The following is a 17,453-nucleotide window of genomic DNA, read 5'->3' as shown; positions in this document are numbered from 1 at the left end:
GCGGCGCGGCGGGGAGGGCGGCGGTAACGGCGGGGGTTAACGGGGCCGGATGAGCGGCCGCGGCGAGCCGGCGGGTTGCCATGGCGACGGGCTGAAAGGGGGATTGTGCGCCCGCCCAGCTGCGCGGCCCCCCCGGCACGGCTCGGCTCGAGCCGCTCCCGTCCCGTCCATCGCGGCTCGCCCCGCACCGCCGGCCCCGTCCCAGCCCGGCCCGGTTCGGCCCGGCGCGGCGCTGCCCGGGGGCGGGGGGACCGAACCGAGCCGGGCCGGGCCGGGCCGGGCCGGGCCGGGCAGGGCGGCGGGGTGCTGTGCCGGGGCGGTGCTGTGCCGGGACCGAGCATCCCTTGGCCAAGGGCAGGGGGAGACCCGCGGCCCGGCCCGGCCCGGCCCGGCCCGGCCCGGCTCGGCTCGGCTCGGCTCGGAGCTGGCACGGGCTGGCGGAGCTGCCGGCGTTCCCGGCCCCCGTGCCCGGCGTGGGGCCCGGCGGCGGGCGCAGCGGGCGTACACCGGGCTCCGTCGCACCGGGCGTGCCCGTCCCCGAGCAGGGCGAGGAGCACGTGGCGCACGGGTCGCTGCCGGGGGCTCCGCCGCCATGTGCTGCGGCCACGGCCCGGCTCCGTCGCGCTCGAAGCCGTGCGGCAGGACAGCCGCCGTCGGCGGTGGTTGGCGTGACCAGGGACCGCACCAAGGGGTGTGCTGCAGGCGGCCAGCACGCCCCCGACAAGGCAGCCCTCGCCCTCGCCCCACACCCTCCAGCCAGCCGCTCTCCGCACCACGCTCTCCCCGACGGCAGCGTGTCCGGGTGCCTTCCCGAGGCTGCACGACTCCCTCGGGGAGGTGGCTGTGGCGTGAAGCAGGAGGGCTGGAGGTGCCCCCGTTGCCCATCACGCAGGGGTGCTCTCGGGAAGCGCAGGTACCTCCTTGTCCCCCCCGCGCTGGACCGGAGCATCCTCGGCACCCCCCGGGGCAGGGCTGGGCGCCCCCAGGTCCCCGTGGGAGCAGGGCTGTGCGGGCGGCAGCCACCAGAGCCGGCGTCTGCAAAACGGTTAAACGCTGACATTTAGAGGTCACACTTTTAGCACCGTGCATGTGTTTGCTTCATTTGCATTTGCAGTTAGCCCAGATCCTCGGTTTGCCGCTTGCATGTGCAGTTGCCATGGCTACACGCACGGTCGGGATGGGGAGCTGGGTTGGACACCTGCGAACGCGCGGCTCCGAACCTCCAGAGCACCGGGGCGCGAGCGAACGGCGCCGAGACGCGGGGCAGGCTCCGGCCGCGGGCACGTGGGCGCCGCGCAGCCGTGAGCTCGGGAAATGGAGCCCCAGTGCCCATCTTGGCAGGGGCTGCGTGCCGCCGCCTCGCGCAGCCTCCCAGCGCCCTTACGAGCCCAGCGGCACGCGCCTGGGGCAGCCCTGCTGGAGAGGAAGGCTGAGCCCTTGCCGAGGATGCTGCCCTGCACCTTACAGCTGGATCTGCCCCTTTTCCAGACCCCGTGCGCAGGCTCTGCCCCGAAGGGCTGGCGTGGTGGTGCCGGGCAGGTTGGTGCTGCCTCGCCCCGTGCCCAGCAGCCTGCCGGGGCTCCAGAAGGTGGTTTGGGAATTGGCAGGGCGCTCGCCGAGGCTGCAGCTGTGGAGGTGGCGGCTTCCCTGGGTCTCCGCAGGGTCCGCTCCGTGTGCTTGGGGTTTTTGTGGGCAGGGACACAACCCAGGGGGCTTTTGACCAGGATGACATTGAGCCCGTGAGGGAGAGCAAGGAGACAGTGGCTGCCAAACCCTTCCGACAGGTCCCTGTTGGCTTTGCCGTTGTGTCAAGGGCGGAGGGATTTTAGGACCCCTGGTTTGGAAGGGACCTGGAGGTCATCAAGTCCTTTCAGCTCCACCTAAGCCATCCCTGACCAACAGCAGCTCTGCCAGCTCCCGATCCTCCCCAGTGACCGTGGTTCTGCCGCCCCCCCAGCACCTCGCTGCAGCCTTCCCTTCCCCTTCCTGCCAGGAGCTGCCTCTGTGCAGCAGGTGGGTGAGAAAGGAAGCCCTTGGAGCCATCCAGAGCCAACTGCGGCCTTGGACAGACCTCCGTGGTGTGTCCAGGTGGCAATGATGGCAGCCGCAGCGGTGAGGAACCCAGGTGGATGTGCGGAGGGATGGTGGGAGTCAGCATGGATGGGGCACAGAGCATGGCGTGCTGCTTTCTGGGCATGGCCTGAGGAGGAGCCACAGAAGAACGTGAGGGGTTTCACGCACAGCACAGGAGGGCTGAGCATCCACGAGGTCTGGGCCCCGGTGCGAGTGCAGAGATGGGCACCCAGGAGCGTGGGACAGGGACAGCCTGGCTCTGTCCTTAGGGCTTTAGTGCCGCTGGGATGGGACGGTCATTTGCTCCCTGTGGCATCCCAGACAGAAATTCCTCTGCTGCTGAGCCGCGGTTATCTGCTGCTGCTGACAGAGCGTTTTGGACGGCTCTTCTAAACCAGGGCCTGGCACTTGAACCTGCATCCCCAGCCAAAGCCAGGTCCGTGGCGCGGAGGGCCTCTGGGCGAAGGCGGCTGGCAAGGGCACGCCAGCAGAAGCAAGCAGGATGGGTCCCGGTGCTGGGTGCTCAGCGGAAAGCCGCGGCAGAGGCGGCACTGCGTGGTGCTGCACGCTGGCCGAGAAGCCCTGGTGGTCTCCTAACGTGACGTGCCTGGGGACAGGGGGCAGGGAGGGGGCTCTGCCCGGCGCTCTGTGTGCCGTCCTCAGCAGGATTCTGCAAGGCGTGTGAGGGGAATGAATAAAAGGTCCTGCCATTGCCAGCGCTGGCAGTTTGAACCCACATCACTTGGCCCCTGGAGGGAGTCTGGCCGAGGGGGAGCCGGGGGGGAGCAGGAGCTCGGGGCTGCAGCTGCCACGTCCTGCCTACTGCGTGCGGCGCTTGGAAGTTTTGCCTGCCGAGGAGGATACGTGCCAGTTGTTTGGTCACTTGTCTGGGCTCACGAGAGGTGATATTGAGGCGCATGATGAAACCCGTGCTCCTGCTTCTTGCAGGCACGTGGGGAACCTCTGCCCTTGCTGCGTTGTCCGTCCTGCCGGGAGCAGGGCGCGGGGCGATGTCTGCGGGCAGGGCTTTGTGCCGGGCAGCGCTGTTTGGGCCGGGACTGCCTTGGCAAGGAGCTCTGGGGATTGTTGGTAAAGAAGCCTTGTTCCTGACACTGCAAAACGCAGAGCAGTGTAGTAACATCTGTTATTTTCAAACTGCATCTCAGCGTGAGCATACCCTGCGAGGTGCCTGGCAAGCGGAGCTGAAGCTCTGCCTTGTGGACAGATGCTCCGGCCGTGCCAGCGGAGCAGGTGGCAAAGTTTGGGAAAGGTTGCGTTAGGGAGCATTACAGGGCTCTTACTGTGCCTGAGCCGTGTTTGGGTCTGCGCCGGGGCTGCTGGGGCTCTCCGAAGGCGAGGCTGTTTGGCAGAGCCTGGCCAGGAAGGTTTCTGAGACGGGCACGGGGAGGAGACTTCTGAGAACACCCTTGGTGTCACGGTCCCTTCTGCAGCAGATTTGCCCAATGCAGCCCCTCGCGGGGAGCTGCCACTCTGCGGGAGCACGAGAAGCACGCCCCAGTCTGCGGTGAGACCTGCGGGTCGCTGGCCACAGAGGTGGCCGCGCACAGAAAGCGACTGAACAAGGCAAGGATCTTCGGGCTGGGAAAGAAACAACAGAGGATGGATCAGGTACAGCTACAGAAATCACAGGAGGCCAGGAGAGAAAGGACGGAGGTTAACTGCTCCCTGGTTCTTGCCATGCAAGTGCAAGGTCACATCAAACGCTGCTAGCAGGAGGTGCAAACCAGGAGGAGGGGATCTGCCGCTCACAGACGTGCTGCCAGAGCACACAAGTCCTCAGAACAAGGTGTTGCGAACAGCAAAACCTTACGCTGGCTCCAGGAGAAATGGGACAAGTTCAAGAAGGACAAGAGGTTCCCTGAGGACCAGTAAATACACGGAGATACGCTTGGACAGCTCCTGAGCTGCAAATTGCTCATACTTCAGACTACCGGCAGGGAAGTGTGCAGGGCAAGGCTCACCCTTGGTTTGAGCCGTTATTTCCGTGACGTGCCCGTGGGAAGGGTGCAGCCAGCAGGAAGCTCTGGGCTCTGCGCAGGGTTTATCCCCTCCCAGCTCTGAGCTGGCACGGGGCAGGCCCTTGCTGAGTGCAGGATGCTCTCCCCGTGGCAGCTGGGTTCCTGCCCCCGTGCTGCCCCAGAGCTTGCTGCATGCGGGGGGCACCGTGGCATCGCGTGGGATCCTGTTTGGGATCCTCTCCCTCTCCTCCCATCCCCTGGCCCTGCCTGCTGTCTCGCACTCACATCAGGAAACAGTCCCAGTTCTGCTCCTGGTTTTGTGCCCGGCTGAGAAAAGCCTCGTGTCCCGCTCTCGGTGAGGGTGCAGCTCAGCATGGGGTGCAAGAAGGCTGTCCTCCCAGCTCCCGGCTGGTTTAGCAACACCCAGGGACAGCAGGGAGCCACGAGGCCGGGCCTGGGAGAGGTCTTCTTGTGTGAGGAGAGCCTGTGCTGGGCTGGGAGACGAGGGCACGGGGCTGGGCTGTAAGAGGACGGGCCCTGGGGAGCTTTTGTCCTGTGTCATGCATGGAGGAGGCCAGGAGGTGGATGTCCGTGGTGCTGCGATGTTGCCGGTGGGAACATGATTTCCATCTCTGTCTCGGTGCCATTTTGTTCACCGTTGCCACCGGGCTCTCCTGTGAGAGGTTGCTCAGATGCTCACACGCTGAGGTTGCTTTGATGCTCGCAGCCTTAAGGGGAGCCACGCAGTCACCTCTCGGCCACAGAAACCTCCTCCGGCCCCCGCAGGGAGCAAGGCTTCAAAGCGGGCATCTGCCGAGGCAGAGCCGTGCTCGGGGACCTCGGCAGGGAGCATGGGTGCGTTCCTGGCACCGGGGCCGCCTTTCCTTGGCACTGCTGGTCCCTGCAGCCTGCCTGCTTGTCCTGCTTCATCCTCGCCTCCCAGGGCATCCACAGGCTGCCTGATTTGCTCCGGTTCAGCTTATTTCTTAACACTAGGCAGCCTTTACAGTAAAACACATTAAAGGATTTTTGCCAGAGGTTTAAGGCTTTCTGCTTTTTGTGCTTGAAGATAGAAAATATGGGAGGAGAAAGCTACAAGGGAAAAATATCAAGTACATTTTGGATTAAATTTAAACAGGCTTCTTTCCTAGCTGCTGGCTTGCCTGGCCTCAAGTCCTCAGCATGCCTTAGCAGCACGAGCAAGAGGGATTTGCAGAGCCGCCCTGCTGCCGGCTGACCCTCCAGCCCGCGTGTTCTCTGTGGTCTTCTTCATGGTCATGCCAGCTTTGGCTTTGTTTTGGGAACACGGGTGGCCCATGGCTCTTGCTGCAGGTGGAGACTGAGCAGAGGCTGCTGTGTGCTTGGGCTGGGCCGTCAGCCCACCTCCATCCCTCCAAGGCACAGGAGCTCACCTCAGCCCTCCCGGTGCTCCCGGACAAAGCTTTGCCAGCAGCGTTATCCTTGGTGGTGGGGTGGGGCGAGGATGCAGAGGGGCAGGGCGGCTGCTGCAGCACCTATGTGCCTGCTCCGGGGGCGCACAAGTGTGAAATTCAATTTGTAGATAAGCCGTAGCGGGCGAGGAGCGCAGGCCCTGGCGTCTGCGGGAGGCAGGCAGTGTCTGGAGCAGCACAGCCTGCATGCACGGCGTGTCCTGCCTGCCAGCTCCTGGCCAGGCTGACGTCACCTCGCAGAGCGGTGGCTGCTGCAGGACGTGGCTGCTCGAAGCCGTCTCGTGTTCTCCTGGGGTCTGCAGCCCCGAGCTCATCCCCCATCCCTGCACAGGGCCGGGGCGCAGCTGGCAGCAGGGGGGGGGCTGATGCTCCCACCACCAGCAGCAGGTGAGCTGGGTGGCTTGCAAGGACAGGCGCTGTGAGCGGGGCTGGCTCTTCCGGCAGCGGTTGGCATTTTCCCACCTCCATCTTCTTGAATTCCCTTCCTGATGTTTCCAGCGAGCCCTGCTTGCTGGCGGACGCAGAGGGAATGGGCATTATAGTCTCAGCAAATGCAGCTCATGCTGTTCTTCTGTTCTTCCCGTGCATTGTAACCAGTGGTTGCAACTCCCTTTCTCCTGCCCCGCTCCAGAAGCGTCTGGGTCTCCCCTCCCCGAGCGCTCTGCAGAGCGGGCAGCAGCACAGCCCCTGCTGTGGGTGAGGAGAAAGCTGCCGTGAGCGGGGCAGTGCGGCCCCCTGAGCACTGAGCAGTGCCCCGGTGCTCCGCAGGGGCTGCCGCCAGCGGTGCAGCCCGGGGAAAGCCACAGTGCTGCGAGGCAGTGGGTGGCTGCTGGTGCCACCGGGTCTGAACAGGCACCAGCGTGGTGGTATTAGGACGATCAGCCTGTCCTGCTCTTCCTTGCCAGTCTTGGCTTTCCAGCATCGTGAGGGAGTGAGCCTAGCCCTGCTGCCTGCACTGTGATCCTAGAGGGGTGGCTCCGTGCGGATCACCTGCACGCCCCTTGCACAGGGATTCGCTGTCCTTGTGGAGCCGCTGTGCTCCACAGCCTCGCTGCCTCGGTGGCTGACTTGGTGTCTGGTGGTGCAAGACAGGGCGGTGCAGGAAGGTGATGGCTGTGCGCTGCCAGATAACTTGGAACATTATCTCTGCACAGGGAAACAGAATAATTACATTGTCATTCAGCTTCCATGGAAAGCTAGTTCCTGCTTCTCTCCAACCATTTTCCTTATATTTGTTCTTTGCCCCATTATTGATTACGTTCATGCTGTATCATCCCCATAACCTGGCTTACAGTTCTGCCCCATGAAACTTTGCTCAGCTGACGAAGTGATGGATAGTGATATCAGAAGAAATAGGTGATTGGGACAGGTGTCAGTAAAGGAAACAATCCTTTATCAGCTCTGCTGTTGAAACTGGAGGTTCTTACAACTGCATTCCAGATTACAACCTGTGATTAAGTGGTTTTGGCTTCCTGCTTTGAGTCAGTAGAAATGAAACACTGACGGCTTATTTTGGTGTAGCTGTTCCTGTTCAAAGCGCTCTTGGATTTTGTTGTCCACCCTCTCCAGTCGCATTCGCAGGAAGTCTTTGTATTTTAAGCTGCAGTTGGTTCCTCTCTGCCCAGCCCACCTCCTTACATTTATAGAGCCTCCTCCGGACCACGCTATTCCACGGGAAGCATTGGCTGTGTGCGCTCAGCCTGCCTGCGCTCCCTGGTGCTTCCCCAGCCTCCCTCCGAGCGTGCGTGAGGCTGTTGGCACGGGCGGTGGTCGGGGCAGGGCAGTGTCCCGTGCACGCTGCCCCTTGCCCAGTGGCCAGAGGGGGACCCTGGCCTTGGTGCACCTGGGTGCCTCGAAAGGAGTGTGGGGGACTGGGATACAAGACATTTTGGGTAAGGACATGCCATCAGCAGCTGGGTTTCGTACTTGCTGTTTAGTTTGGGGCCTTTCAGAAGCAGGGGTGTCACTGCATGAAACCAGCCTCTCTGGCACTGAAGTCTCCTTTCTTTATTAAATTTCAATCCTGCTGTTGCAAACTCAAAAAATACAAACATGTTTGGACGTAGAGTTTTGGAAGCTTGTTCCTCTGAAAAGAGTCTCGTGTTTGTGTAATTGCTCCCTAAAGTGGTTCAGTCATAACAATTAGTGTTAGAGGAAAAACTGGGGGCCCTGCTAGGCACCGTTGTTTTGGAGGTGGTTGTTGGGGAGAGGACACAGAAGCCGCTCCTCTGGCAGATGTGAGGGGGATGGCGACGAGCAGCTGGGATAATGTCAGCGCGCAGCTCGGCGGAGCTGGGGAAGGAAGTGCGGGGAGCGCTGCTTGTGCCGGCAGCGCGCTCTTTGCTGGGTGAGATTTGCACTCCAGTCGCTAGCTGCCGAGTGTTGATCTCGGATCCACGAGTGAGCTTGTATTGCTTCAAAGTAGGTGCCTGGTGCTTGTTTGCGATGTGCTGGAGAGCAAGCGAGCTGTCTCGGCATGAACTCTGCGCTGGTGCCAAGGGCTCGCTGTCAGCTCGCCCCGAGCAGGCGTCTGGCGATTCTGGGGTTCTGCAAACGCACGCTCACATTGCCAGTCAACCCGCCCGCACGAAGTGAGCACCGGGGCGATGCTGCCGCTCGCAAAGCGCTATTTCCCTAGCATGGCCGAGGTGGTCGATGCCCCACAGGTCCTCCCACCAGCCGGGCACTGCTCCTGGAGGTGCCCGGTGCCCTTCAGGTGGCCTTGGCGGTGGGCCCAGTGCTGGGCTCGGCCCGTTGGGTGCTGAAGGAACAGCTCCAGCCCCCGGGTGGTGCTGGGGGCGGCCAGGCACTGGAAGGGCTGCGGGCCAGGCCAGCCGAGAGGCTAGCAGCGTGCCCCAGCAGCCAGAAGGGCTGGCTGTGTCCTGGGGGCTTTGGGCTTGGCATGGCTGAGGGAAGGCAGCCTCCTGCTCTGCTCTGCGCTGGTGTGGCCTTGCCTCCAGTGCTGCGTGTGGTGTTGGGTGTCGCAATGTAAGAAGGATGTAAAGCTATTAGCATCCAAGAGGGCTGTGAAGGCGGTGACGGGCCTAGAGGGCAAGATGTGTGAGGAGAAGCTGAGGTCCCTTGGTTTGTTCAGCCCCGAGCAGAGCAGGCTGAGGGGAGGCCTCATGGCAGCCTCACAAGGGGAGCGGAGGGGCAGGCGCCCTCAGTGCTCTCAGGTGTAGGGTTTGTTTTTTGGGTGGTTCTGTATGGAGCCAGGAGTTGGGCTCAATGATCCTGTGGGTCCCTTCCCATTCGATGATTCTAGGAGCAGCTGAGGACACTTGGGTTTCTCAGGACTGGAGAACAGGAGGTTGAGGGTGTCCTCAAAGCGCCCTACATCTTCCTGAGGAGGGGATGCGGGGAGGGAGGTGCTCCTCTCTTCTCCGGGTATGCAGTGACAGGACGTGTGGGAATATCTCAAAGCTGCACCAGGGGAGGTTCAGACCAGACATTAGGGAAAACTCCTTTACCAAGAAGGTAGTTGGCAAGGGAAGAGCTTCCTAGGGAGGTGGTAGATGCCCAGCACCTGTCCGTGTTTGAGGTATTTGGATAACACTCGAGATAAGTTTTAAGCTGGGGTCTGCCCTGAAGTAGTCTGAATCAGTCTCAGTGATCTCTGTGGACCCCTTCCAACTGGAACTACTACTCTACCCTACTTTACACCATTCTGCCTGTCTAGCCAGCCTGGACTGGGCCTGTTTAGGCTGCAGTACAGCAATGCCCCATCTGGCTATTGCTAAGGGCGCAGGGCGCAGCATGTGCAAGCCTAATGCAGGGGCTTCTGGACAATCCTCCAGGGCTCTCTGATCTGCCAGGCTGGGTCAGGCGCTCTTCCTTCGCTGCCAGTTGTTCTGGCTGGGGAGCAAGTGTGTGTGTATCTGTGCCAAGGCCGTGGCACTGTGTTTGCTGTTTAGACAGTGGTTCTCATTAGCCTCTGCCCCTGCAGGGAGGCATTTGTGAACTGAATCTGTGCAAGCGGCAAGGTGAGGGAGAGGAAAGCTGCTGCCGTTTCTTTGCGCTGAGGTCAGGAAAGCTGCAACGTGAGATAATCCAGATTATTTCTACCCAGAATGTGGCACTGAACGGCCTACTTCCAGCAGCTGTCTGTGAGCGGCGTGGAAGTCCGGCAGCCCACCAAGAGGCTGCTGCCGCTGCCCTCTTCACAGCCAGGGATCTGTCCCACAGCCTCTTGCTTGCACAACAGCTGCTTGCTGTGCCGTGCGGCCCTCCCCCAGCTTTCTGCACGCTCCTGGGAAGCGGTGAGTGGGAAGGTCAGTCGAAATGGAGACAGGCTCAAGGTGAACATGTGGCCCACACCCAGACAGCCCAGGCTGTCAAACACGATTGTCCTTGGATCCTCTATGGAGGCCACCCTGTACTTGCATCGGCAGGATTGGGTGCTTACCCCACCACTGTCCCTGCTGCAGTGCTCACTGGCTGTCCTTCAGCAGCATCGCCGCTCCCTGCACAGTGACACTGAGATACTTCCTGCAATTTTGGAGCTTCTGATGCTAAATGGGAGTTGGAAGTGAGCCAGGTTATGTCACCCGCTGGGTTGTGTGCCTTCTGGAGCAGGCAGGAGCAGGGCATCAAACAGTACACTGGAATCAACACCAAAAATCATAGAATCATAGAATGGCTTGGGTTGGAAGGGACCTTAAAGCCCATCCACTTCCACCCCCCCTGCCATGGACAGGGATGCCACCCACTAGATCAGGTTGCCCTGGGCCTCGTCCACCTGGTCTTGAACACCTTCAAGGTATGGCTCACCCTCAGCTTCTCTGGGCAGCCTGTTCCAGTGAAAACGAATGTCTGGAAAGGCAGGAGTGTGGGCAAGGGAAAGGTCTGCCTAGCTCCTCCTTCCCAAGGCGGGCAGGATCTGCTTCTTCCTGAAGGACCTTTCAACAGGCATGGAGGAAATGGGGACAGGCCATATCGCAGCAGGAGGCCGTTGGCACGACAGCAGAAGTGGTGCTGAAATTTCTAGGGATTTGGGGCAACATTTTTGCTGTTCTGAATGGGAGCTCACAAGGATCTCGACGTGTCTGGGAGTTGTCTAAGAGCTTCTGTCCCACATATGTTCCTGCAGCACTGAGGAACTTAACTGATGCTTCTCTTGAGGTCTCTCATCTTTCTTCTCCCCAGGGCACTGGATGCACAGCGGAGTGTCCCATCAGCTTCTGGTGTTCAGCTTTGCTTAAGTATTGGTGAAACTGTGGGTAGAAGTTAGAAAAGGCAAGTCACAGGGAAGCACCTGGCAATTGAAGCGAATGAGGGTGAGGTTTGCGGCTGTTTTTCCTTCTGTACCAGCAGGGTGACTGTGGTGCCATACTGTTGGAGGTGTTGCAGATGCACCTCTGGGAGGAGGACGAGATGGGGGCACGGGGCTCTCAGTGAGACCTGCAGAGCAGAGGACAGCTGTGGTGGGTTCCATGCTGCTGGGAAGCTTCCATAGCGCTCTGCTCCCTCAGAGCCTCCTACACACTGATGGTTTCATGGCTGAGATGGCTCTTGTTTCACTACATGGTGACAAATGCTGAACCACCGAGGGCAGGGACAAAGCTGTCAGCCAGGGGAATGAGAAGTGTAGGGGACCGGGCTGGAGGGGACACCAAGGTGTCATTCGCTCTGTCCACCTGCCTTGGAGCACCCTTTGCTGATGAGCTTAGCTTTACTTTTTCCTGGTGTACACCTGGCTCTCCTTTCTTAATGTGGTAGTGTCTCCTGTCACCAAAGGAATTACGTACTTCACTCACAAGAGCGAAGCAGCAATATATTTATTGATGAAAATAGTGATTTAGCAGTGCTTAATTGTGAATGAGACAGTGATTTAACAATTTTCTAATGGTAAATGTGACATTAACAAGATTCGTGATGGCAAGGCCACTTAATTATTTACTGCATAGAGGAGAGGGTCAGACTACAAGCCTCAGGGAGACCCTCACATTGAGCCATAAGGTTCAGAATGGAGGTCCTTTTGCCGTCCAAACTCCAAGGAGTCTAGGTATGACCGGATCCTATCCCAATCCCAGACTTAATAGTTTATGCCTAAAGGACTGTATTCACATCAATCCTTTATGTCACTTAGCTAAGGTTACAAAGTTGGAGCACGCTTAGTAAATTACTTGCAAAGTTTCAACAAGCTAGCTAGCAGTCACCTACTGTCACAGGTAAGGAATCTCTCGACTTCAGGGAGTGGCCTTGAGAGGCGTCCCTGCTCAAGGAGAAGATGCTGGCATCCAGCCCGCTGCAGCGCAGGAGAGCTCAACAGGCTCTGGGCTCTCGTTTATTTATGGGGTAAGAGGACTGACGACTAGTCATATGTGCATGCCAGCTGTGTTTGGGTGGTGCATGCTCCCTTAGCCCTTGGATCTGTCTCTCCTGAGTCCACCTTGAGCCCAGCTCAGCTACCACGATGGGATGCATCCATCACGGTCACCACCGATGGCTATCGCCCATGGAGGGTCAGGCTTTGGGGCAGAGGGAGGATGCTGCCATGACTACCGAGCACTGAGTTCAGCATCAGGCTGTTCTGGGCTTTTTTTTGCAGCAGCCTTTTCACGTTATAAAACTGCATCTGCTGACATGGCTTGTCTTCTAGGCTTTTGTTCAAGGCCATGCTTCCCAGGCTTTTTGTGGCCTTGCTGGTCTCCTGTGGCCTCTCTTGGTTGGCCCAAATCTTTTGGGGGGTGAAGCAGTTCTCTAGAGGAGAACAGCATAATTGCTTGATGTATCTTTATGAGCTGGAGGAGAGCTGAATAACGAAAGGCAGTTCGTGTGCCTTTATAAGCTGTCCTTTTACACATCCTACTGTACTTGCCCGTTTCTGTGACAATGACATGCTGGCTCACGCTCAGTTTGTACTCCCCTGTAGCCCTTTTGACCCTTCTGGCAGAAGCACTGTTGCCTTTTCTTCCCCAGCCTGCATTTATGCTGCTGCTTTCTCCTGCCAGCGACTCTCAGCCCTGCCCATCACCACTCAGCCCTCTCTCCAGTTTGTCAGGAGCACGTCAAGTTCCAGCCCTGGCCTCCGAAGCCCTGGGTGTCGTGTGCAGATTTTAAAACGTACTTCGTTCTGTCATTTAGGTCACCCAGAGAAATGCTGAGCGGTAGCAGCAGCAGGGCAGACCTTGCTGAAACCCTGCTTGTCCCCACTCAGTGTAACTGAGTGCCGCTGGTAGCCGTTTATTGCTGTGCACAAGCTCTGTGATGGATTGAATTCCCAGAACTGCTCCCCCAGTGCTGCAGGACAGGGAAATGTCTGCCTGCAGCGTGGATGAGAAACCTGGTGTCAGAAAGACCCGCTGGGCGCAATGCATTGCTCTTAACCACCGCTCCGTAATATTACCCTCGAGCACCAACCCAGGCCAAAACCGTCAGAGGGTGAGAGCTGAGGACGGCTGGCAGAGAAATGCCGGGGCCCAGGGACACGGGCACGTCAGCCCGGTGCTGCTGCAGCTCCTGTGCTGCCGAGGTTTCTGCAGCATCGCCGGCCAGGCAGAAGGCACCGGCAGCTGGCAAGAGCCGAGGCCGCTGCCTGCTGGAGGAGAGCAGCGAGGGGGCTGGCGGGGAGGGAAGCAGCGGGGTGCGGATTGCTGGGAGGGGAGCGGAGATCCGACGCGAGGGCCCGGCCTGGCGGCGCTCGCCCACAGCTCTCAGCCAGCAAAGGTGTGGATCCGGCTCTTCTGGCTGGCGCGGGGACGCCTCGCTGTGCATCTGCAACCGCGGCTTCGCGGGATCCGCCTGCTCAGGTTTCCATGGAGAGCGTCTTGTTGTTGGGGAGGGAGCAGTCTGGCAGACAGTACAGTCGTGGAAATACCGATACAGCGTTTGTTTTCCAAGATGCATGAATAAAATCATTAACAGTTAGCAGCCTCACTTCCTCCGCTCGCACCAGCCGCCCTCAGCGGTCTGGCAGGCCGACCCAGGATGCCTGCAGCGTCTTTATTCTCCCGGCTCCTTGCTCGTGCGCTCGTCACGGTGTCCCCAGCTTGGCCGTATCTGCCCAGGCGAGCCGGGTTTCACTTCCAGTTGGCAGCCTCCATTTCCTACTGGCAGCCTCCAGTGCTCGCGAGGGCTGCGGGGAGGCAGCAGCCACCTTTGCCGGGGGGAAGAGCTGGGCTCACTGGGAACGGCGGGAGGAGCCGTAGGCGGCTCAGCCCGGGGACGCTTTGCTCCCACCTCCCGTGGGATGCGAGGGAATAGCTTCCCGAACGAAGCGTCCTCTCTTGGATCTTCTCCTTCGTTACTGCGTGTGCTTGGGAAGGCTGGGGGCAGGCTGCCTTCGGCCCCGCCGGGGAGAGCGCAGGAGGCAGCGATGCAGGGCTCCTGCTGCAGCCCCCGGGAGCGCCGCTGGCTGCCGAGCCCTCGGTGGAGAGGGCTGAGCGCTGGTGTTGGTGGCAGCCTGTCAATATTAAATTAAGGCTAAATTCCCGTACTAAACGTTACGTTAACACGAAGTTACAGCAGAGAGCGCAGAGCGCAGAACAGCAATATGCGGGTAAGATGTGTTTCGGGGGGATTGTAATCATCCCAAATGAGGCGTTTGAAACCCAGGGAGTTCCAGATTTAGGGCTTGCATTGTTTTTGTTTTTGTAATTGAAAACCAATCCAAACATAGGAGGGTTTAGGAGCATGTTGCTGAGATTGTTTGGGTGCCTTTATTCTGTGCTGCAGGGGCATCGGCAGATGGAGGAGAAAAGTCTTTAAAAAAACGATGGAACCAAGTCTGGAATTACAAATGTTAAAATAGCGTGATCTGGATTTTATTGTTAGCACATTGTGGCTCTCCGAGGTAACATTAGAGTTGTTGGGTCTTGACTGTGCATCTCTATCTGGACATACTTGGCTATTGCTAATGTAACTCACCTCTGTATCTGATGCTTCACACAGCTCATAATTTGAGACAACTGCAAATCCCGTAGCATGATTTTATTTGCATTATGGATGTGTACTTGGAACTTTAATTCTATCGTAACAGACAGTTTTTTGTCTTCAGATTCCCCTGTTTTTTAAAGAGCTGTTGGAAGAGCCATGGATGAGGATTAAGCAACCCAAAAGGATATCATGATAGCATAATCCCGAGGAGATATAGCAAGAAGCTGTTCTGGGTTCTGTTTTACTTTAAAAAATAAAATAAAATAATCTCTCCTTCACTGTGCAGTACGCAATGACACGGTGGCTATGCCAGGTGTGCGGCCACTCCAAAGATGGGAAGTGGGTGGTGAATTCAGCCCTACTTTTGTGGTGCCCGGTGTGCCTCACACTGTGAAATCCCTTGGCTGAGGCAGTGCTGGAGCTGCCGTGCTCAAGGCAATGCACGGCCACGGCTCTGGGAGAGCTTGGAGCCAGGGAATCCTCTGGTAAGCCACAGGGCCGCGGCGTGCGTGCTCCTGCAGAGCAGGAACGAGGGCTGGCAGTGAGATGGCTCTGCTGGGAGTTACGGGCGCTATCGAAGCTGCCTGTAGCGTCCAGGCGTGCCAACGAGATACGACAGTCATTAATAATTTGGCTTCATCCTAACCCATGGCATCCAAAGGAAGAGGAGCAGATGATGTGGGCTGGATGATTTGCCTTCCAGCAGCGCCGTGCACAGCGGATGAGCGATGGTTTTCCTCTGGAGCTGGGGGCAGAGCGGGGCAGCGGCAGCAGCGGTGCGACCACAGAGCTTGGGGTGTTGGGGTGCCTCGGCTGCCTTTCTGGCCCTTGGTATGCTTCTTTTGCTCTCGCATTGCATTTTGTAGGCTTCAGCACCTGTTTTGGGGGGTAACACACCACTGTCAGTGTCCTGCAGTGCGTGCTTGTCTGGCGCCGCCTCCCCCCTTCCCCTGGTCAGGCAGCAGGCGGGGGCAGAGGGGTGCTCCGGGCACAGAGCAGGATCCCCCCAGCCGTGACACCTCACCCCTCAGGGCTGTCCCCAGCCGGGTGTCCCCGGGCCGTGCCCAGGCCCTGGATGTTGCCGCTCCTCCTCGCCCATCGCTCCTGGCACCGTCCCTGTCTCACACCGCTGCTGTCTGTGGGCTCTGGAAGCACGTCTGCGTTCCCAGCCCCGCACAGCCTCGCAGCTCGGGTGGGCCGGATGCAGCAACATGATTTTCTGGGCTGAGTGTTTCTTATGACGCCTGTCAGACACTGATTTCTGAGCCTGCTGTGTTCCCTGGGCATACCAGGAGGGCAGGCACAGCACAGGCCCATTTCCTTAATGACCGGCAGTGAATTGCCTGCACATGTGCAGTGCAGATTTGAGACGCCCTCCGTGTATTTTTTTTTTTTTTCTCTGCGGATTTTCCTCGTTGGATGAGGTGTTCTCCATTAGTGGAGTCCCTGCCCAGCTGAGCCTTGAACAGAGCCTCTTCCTTCCATCTGCACACAGCCCTTATTTTGTGCTCCAGTAATTCCAGTGCAGCTCTGCTGCCCTCCGAGCTTCGGAGAGATTTACCAGGTGGGCACCTAAGGATGCTCTGGGACAAAATGGAGGTGCCCTGCCGCCGTCCCTGCCAGGGTAAGCACGTGTGGCTGAGACGGGCGGCAGCCTCCGACCCCCTCCCCGAGCAGCGTCTTCAGCAGGGACCGGCCTGCCGAGGCCAGGATCCGGCCTCTCACCCACGCCAGGAGCCCACGAGCGAGCGTGGCCGCGATGTGCCCGTCCCTGGGAGCCGGGGGGAGGCGGGGGGGCCCTTACATAAGCCCTGAATGCGGCAGGCGGAGTGGGGAGGGGAAGGGCAGAGCGCCGAAAATCCAGGCAGCCTCCAGCGAGGGCTCCCCGCCGCGGCCCTGCACGCTGACACGCGGCCTCAGGTCCCCGTCCCCGGCCACCTGCCCGCTGTCGGTGCCCCCACCACCTCTGCGGGGCAGCACGGGGATGGGGCTGCAGGCACTGCAGTGCTGGCATGGGGGGGACATGGCCATGGACCCCTGCCCACCCAGCACCCAGTGCCCGGGGTCCCTCTGTGCCATGGATGGGCTCAGCGTGTGCGGACGGGCGCTGTCTGTGTGTCCGCACGTGCTTGGGGCTCCGTCTCCTGGAGCACCTCGGGTGTTCCCCAGCATCCCAGCCCGGGCTCTTGCCCCCGGGGGGTGAACGCCGGCCCCTTCTCGAGCACGGCAGGGGCTCGCGAGCAGGGGAGCGCTTCGCTCCCAGGTAGGAGCGGGCACCCACGGCGCTGCAGCCCTGTGGCTCTTCGCAGGGTGAGTCTGCTGTTAATTCCCTCCATCTCTCCGCAGCATCAGCAATCCCACCCGGGCCGGGCCGTTCGAAGGGGGACCGCAGCAGGCAGCTCGCAGGCTCTGAGGCGCGGCGGCACGTCGCTCCGGGTCGCTGTCCTTGAGTCGCCGGGCTCTCCCGCCCCACGGATCTGGCCGTTCCTGCTGGGAAAACCGGAGGCTTGCCGTGATGGGGATGCGCTGAGCCCTTGCCCCAGGAGCTTCAGGCCTGGATGTTGGTGCTGCTCCTCCCGGACGATGTGGCTGATACTCTGGAGAAGCCCTCTCTTGCCCCCTGTTCTCCAAGTGCCTGAGCTGGTGGCCGGCTGGGACCTGCGTCTCGCCCTGTGGGTCCTGAGCTTCGCCTCGGCCGTCGTGCGCATGGAGGGCCAGGTCTACTCTCCCACCGTCAACACGCACTATGGGAAGCTACGGGGGGTGCGCGTGCCGCTGCCCAGCGAGATTTTGGGACCCGTGGACCAGTACCTGGGGGTGCCTTACGCCGCCCCCCCAGTCGGGGAGAAGAGGTTCATGCCCCCCGAGCCACCGCCCTCCTGGTCGGGCATCAGGAACGCTACCCACTTCTCGCCAGTCTGCCCCCAGAACATCCACAACGCCGTTCCCGAGATCATGCTGCCCATCTGGTTTACCTCCAACCTGGATATCGTGGCCACCTACATCCAGGACCCCAACGAGGACTGTCTGTACCTCAACATCTACATCCCCACGGAGGATGGTGAGTCCCCGC

At 59.9% G+C, this 17,453-nt stretch overlaps 1 protein-coding gene across 11 annotated transcripts in view; it reads left to right on the top strand.

Moving 5' to 3' along the window:
- Positions 1-17,453, top strand: part of NLGN3 (neuroligin 3) — a 35,982-nt gene that overhangs the window by 1,125 nt on the left and 17,404 nt on the right. For 4 of the 11 annotated variants that reach the window (XM_083797914.1, XM_083797913.1, XM_083797922.1 and 1 more), the window contains exon 2: positions 16,727-17,441. In XM_083797914.1, coding sequence (XP_083654040.1) covers positions 16,727-17,441 — 715 coding nt within the window. Of the gene's footprint in view, positions 1-570; positions 14,004-15,249; positions 16,005-16,045; positions 17,442-17,453 lie in introns of those variants that run through there. The other 7 variants (XM_083797917.1, XM_083797916.1, XM_083797912.1 and 4 more) reach the window with 4 other exon arrangements.

The sequence above is a fragment of the Anser anser genome (assembly GCF_964211835.1).
Source record: "Anser anser genome assembly, chromosome: 13".
NCBI lineage: Eukaryota > Metazoa > Chordata > Aves > Anseriformes > Anatidae > Anser > Anser anser.
Note: the sequence above shows the minus strand (reverse complement) of the source record. Positions and strands in the feature narration are given on the sequence as shown.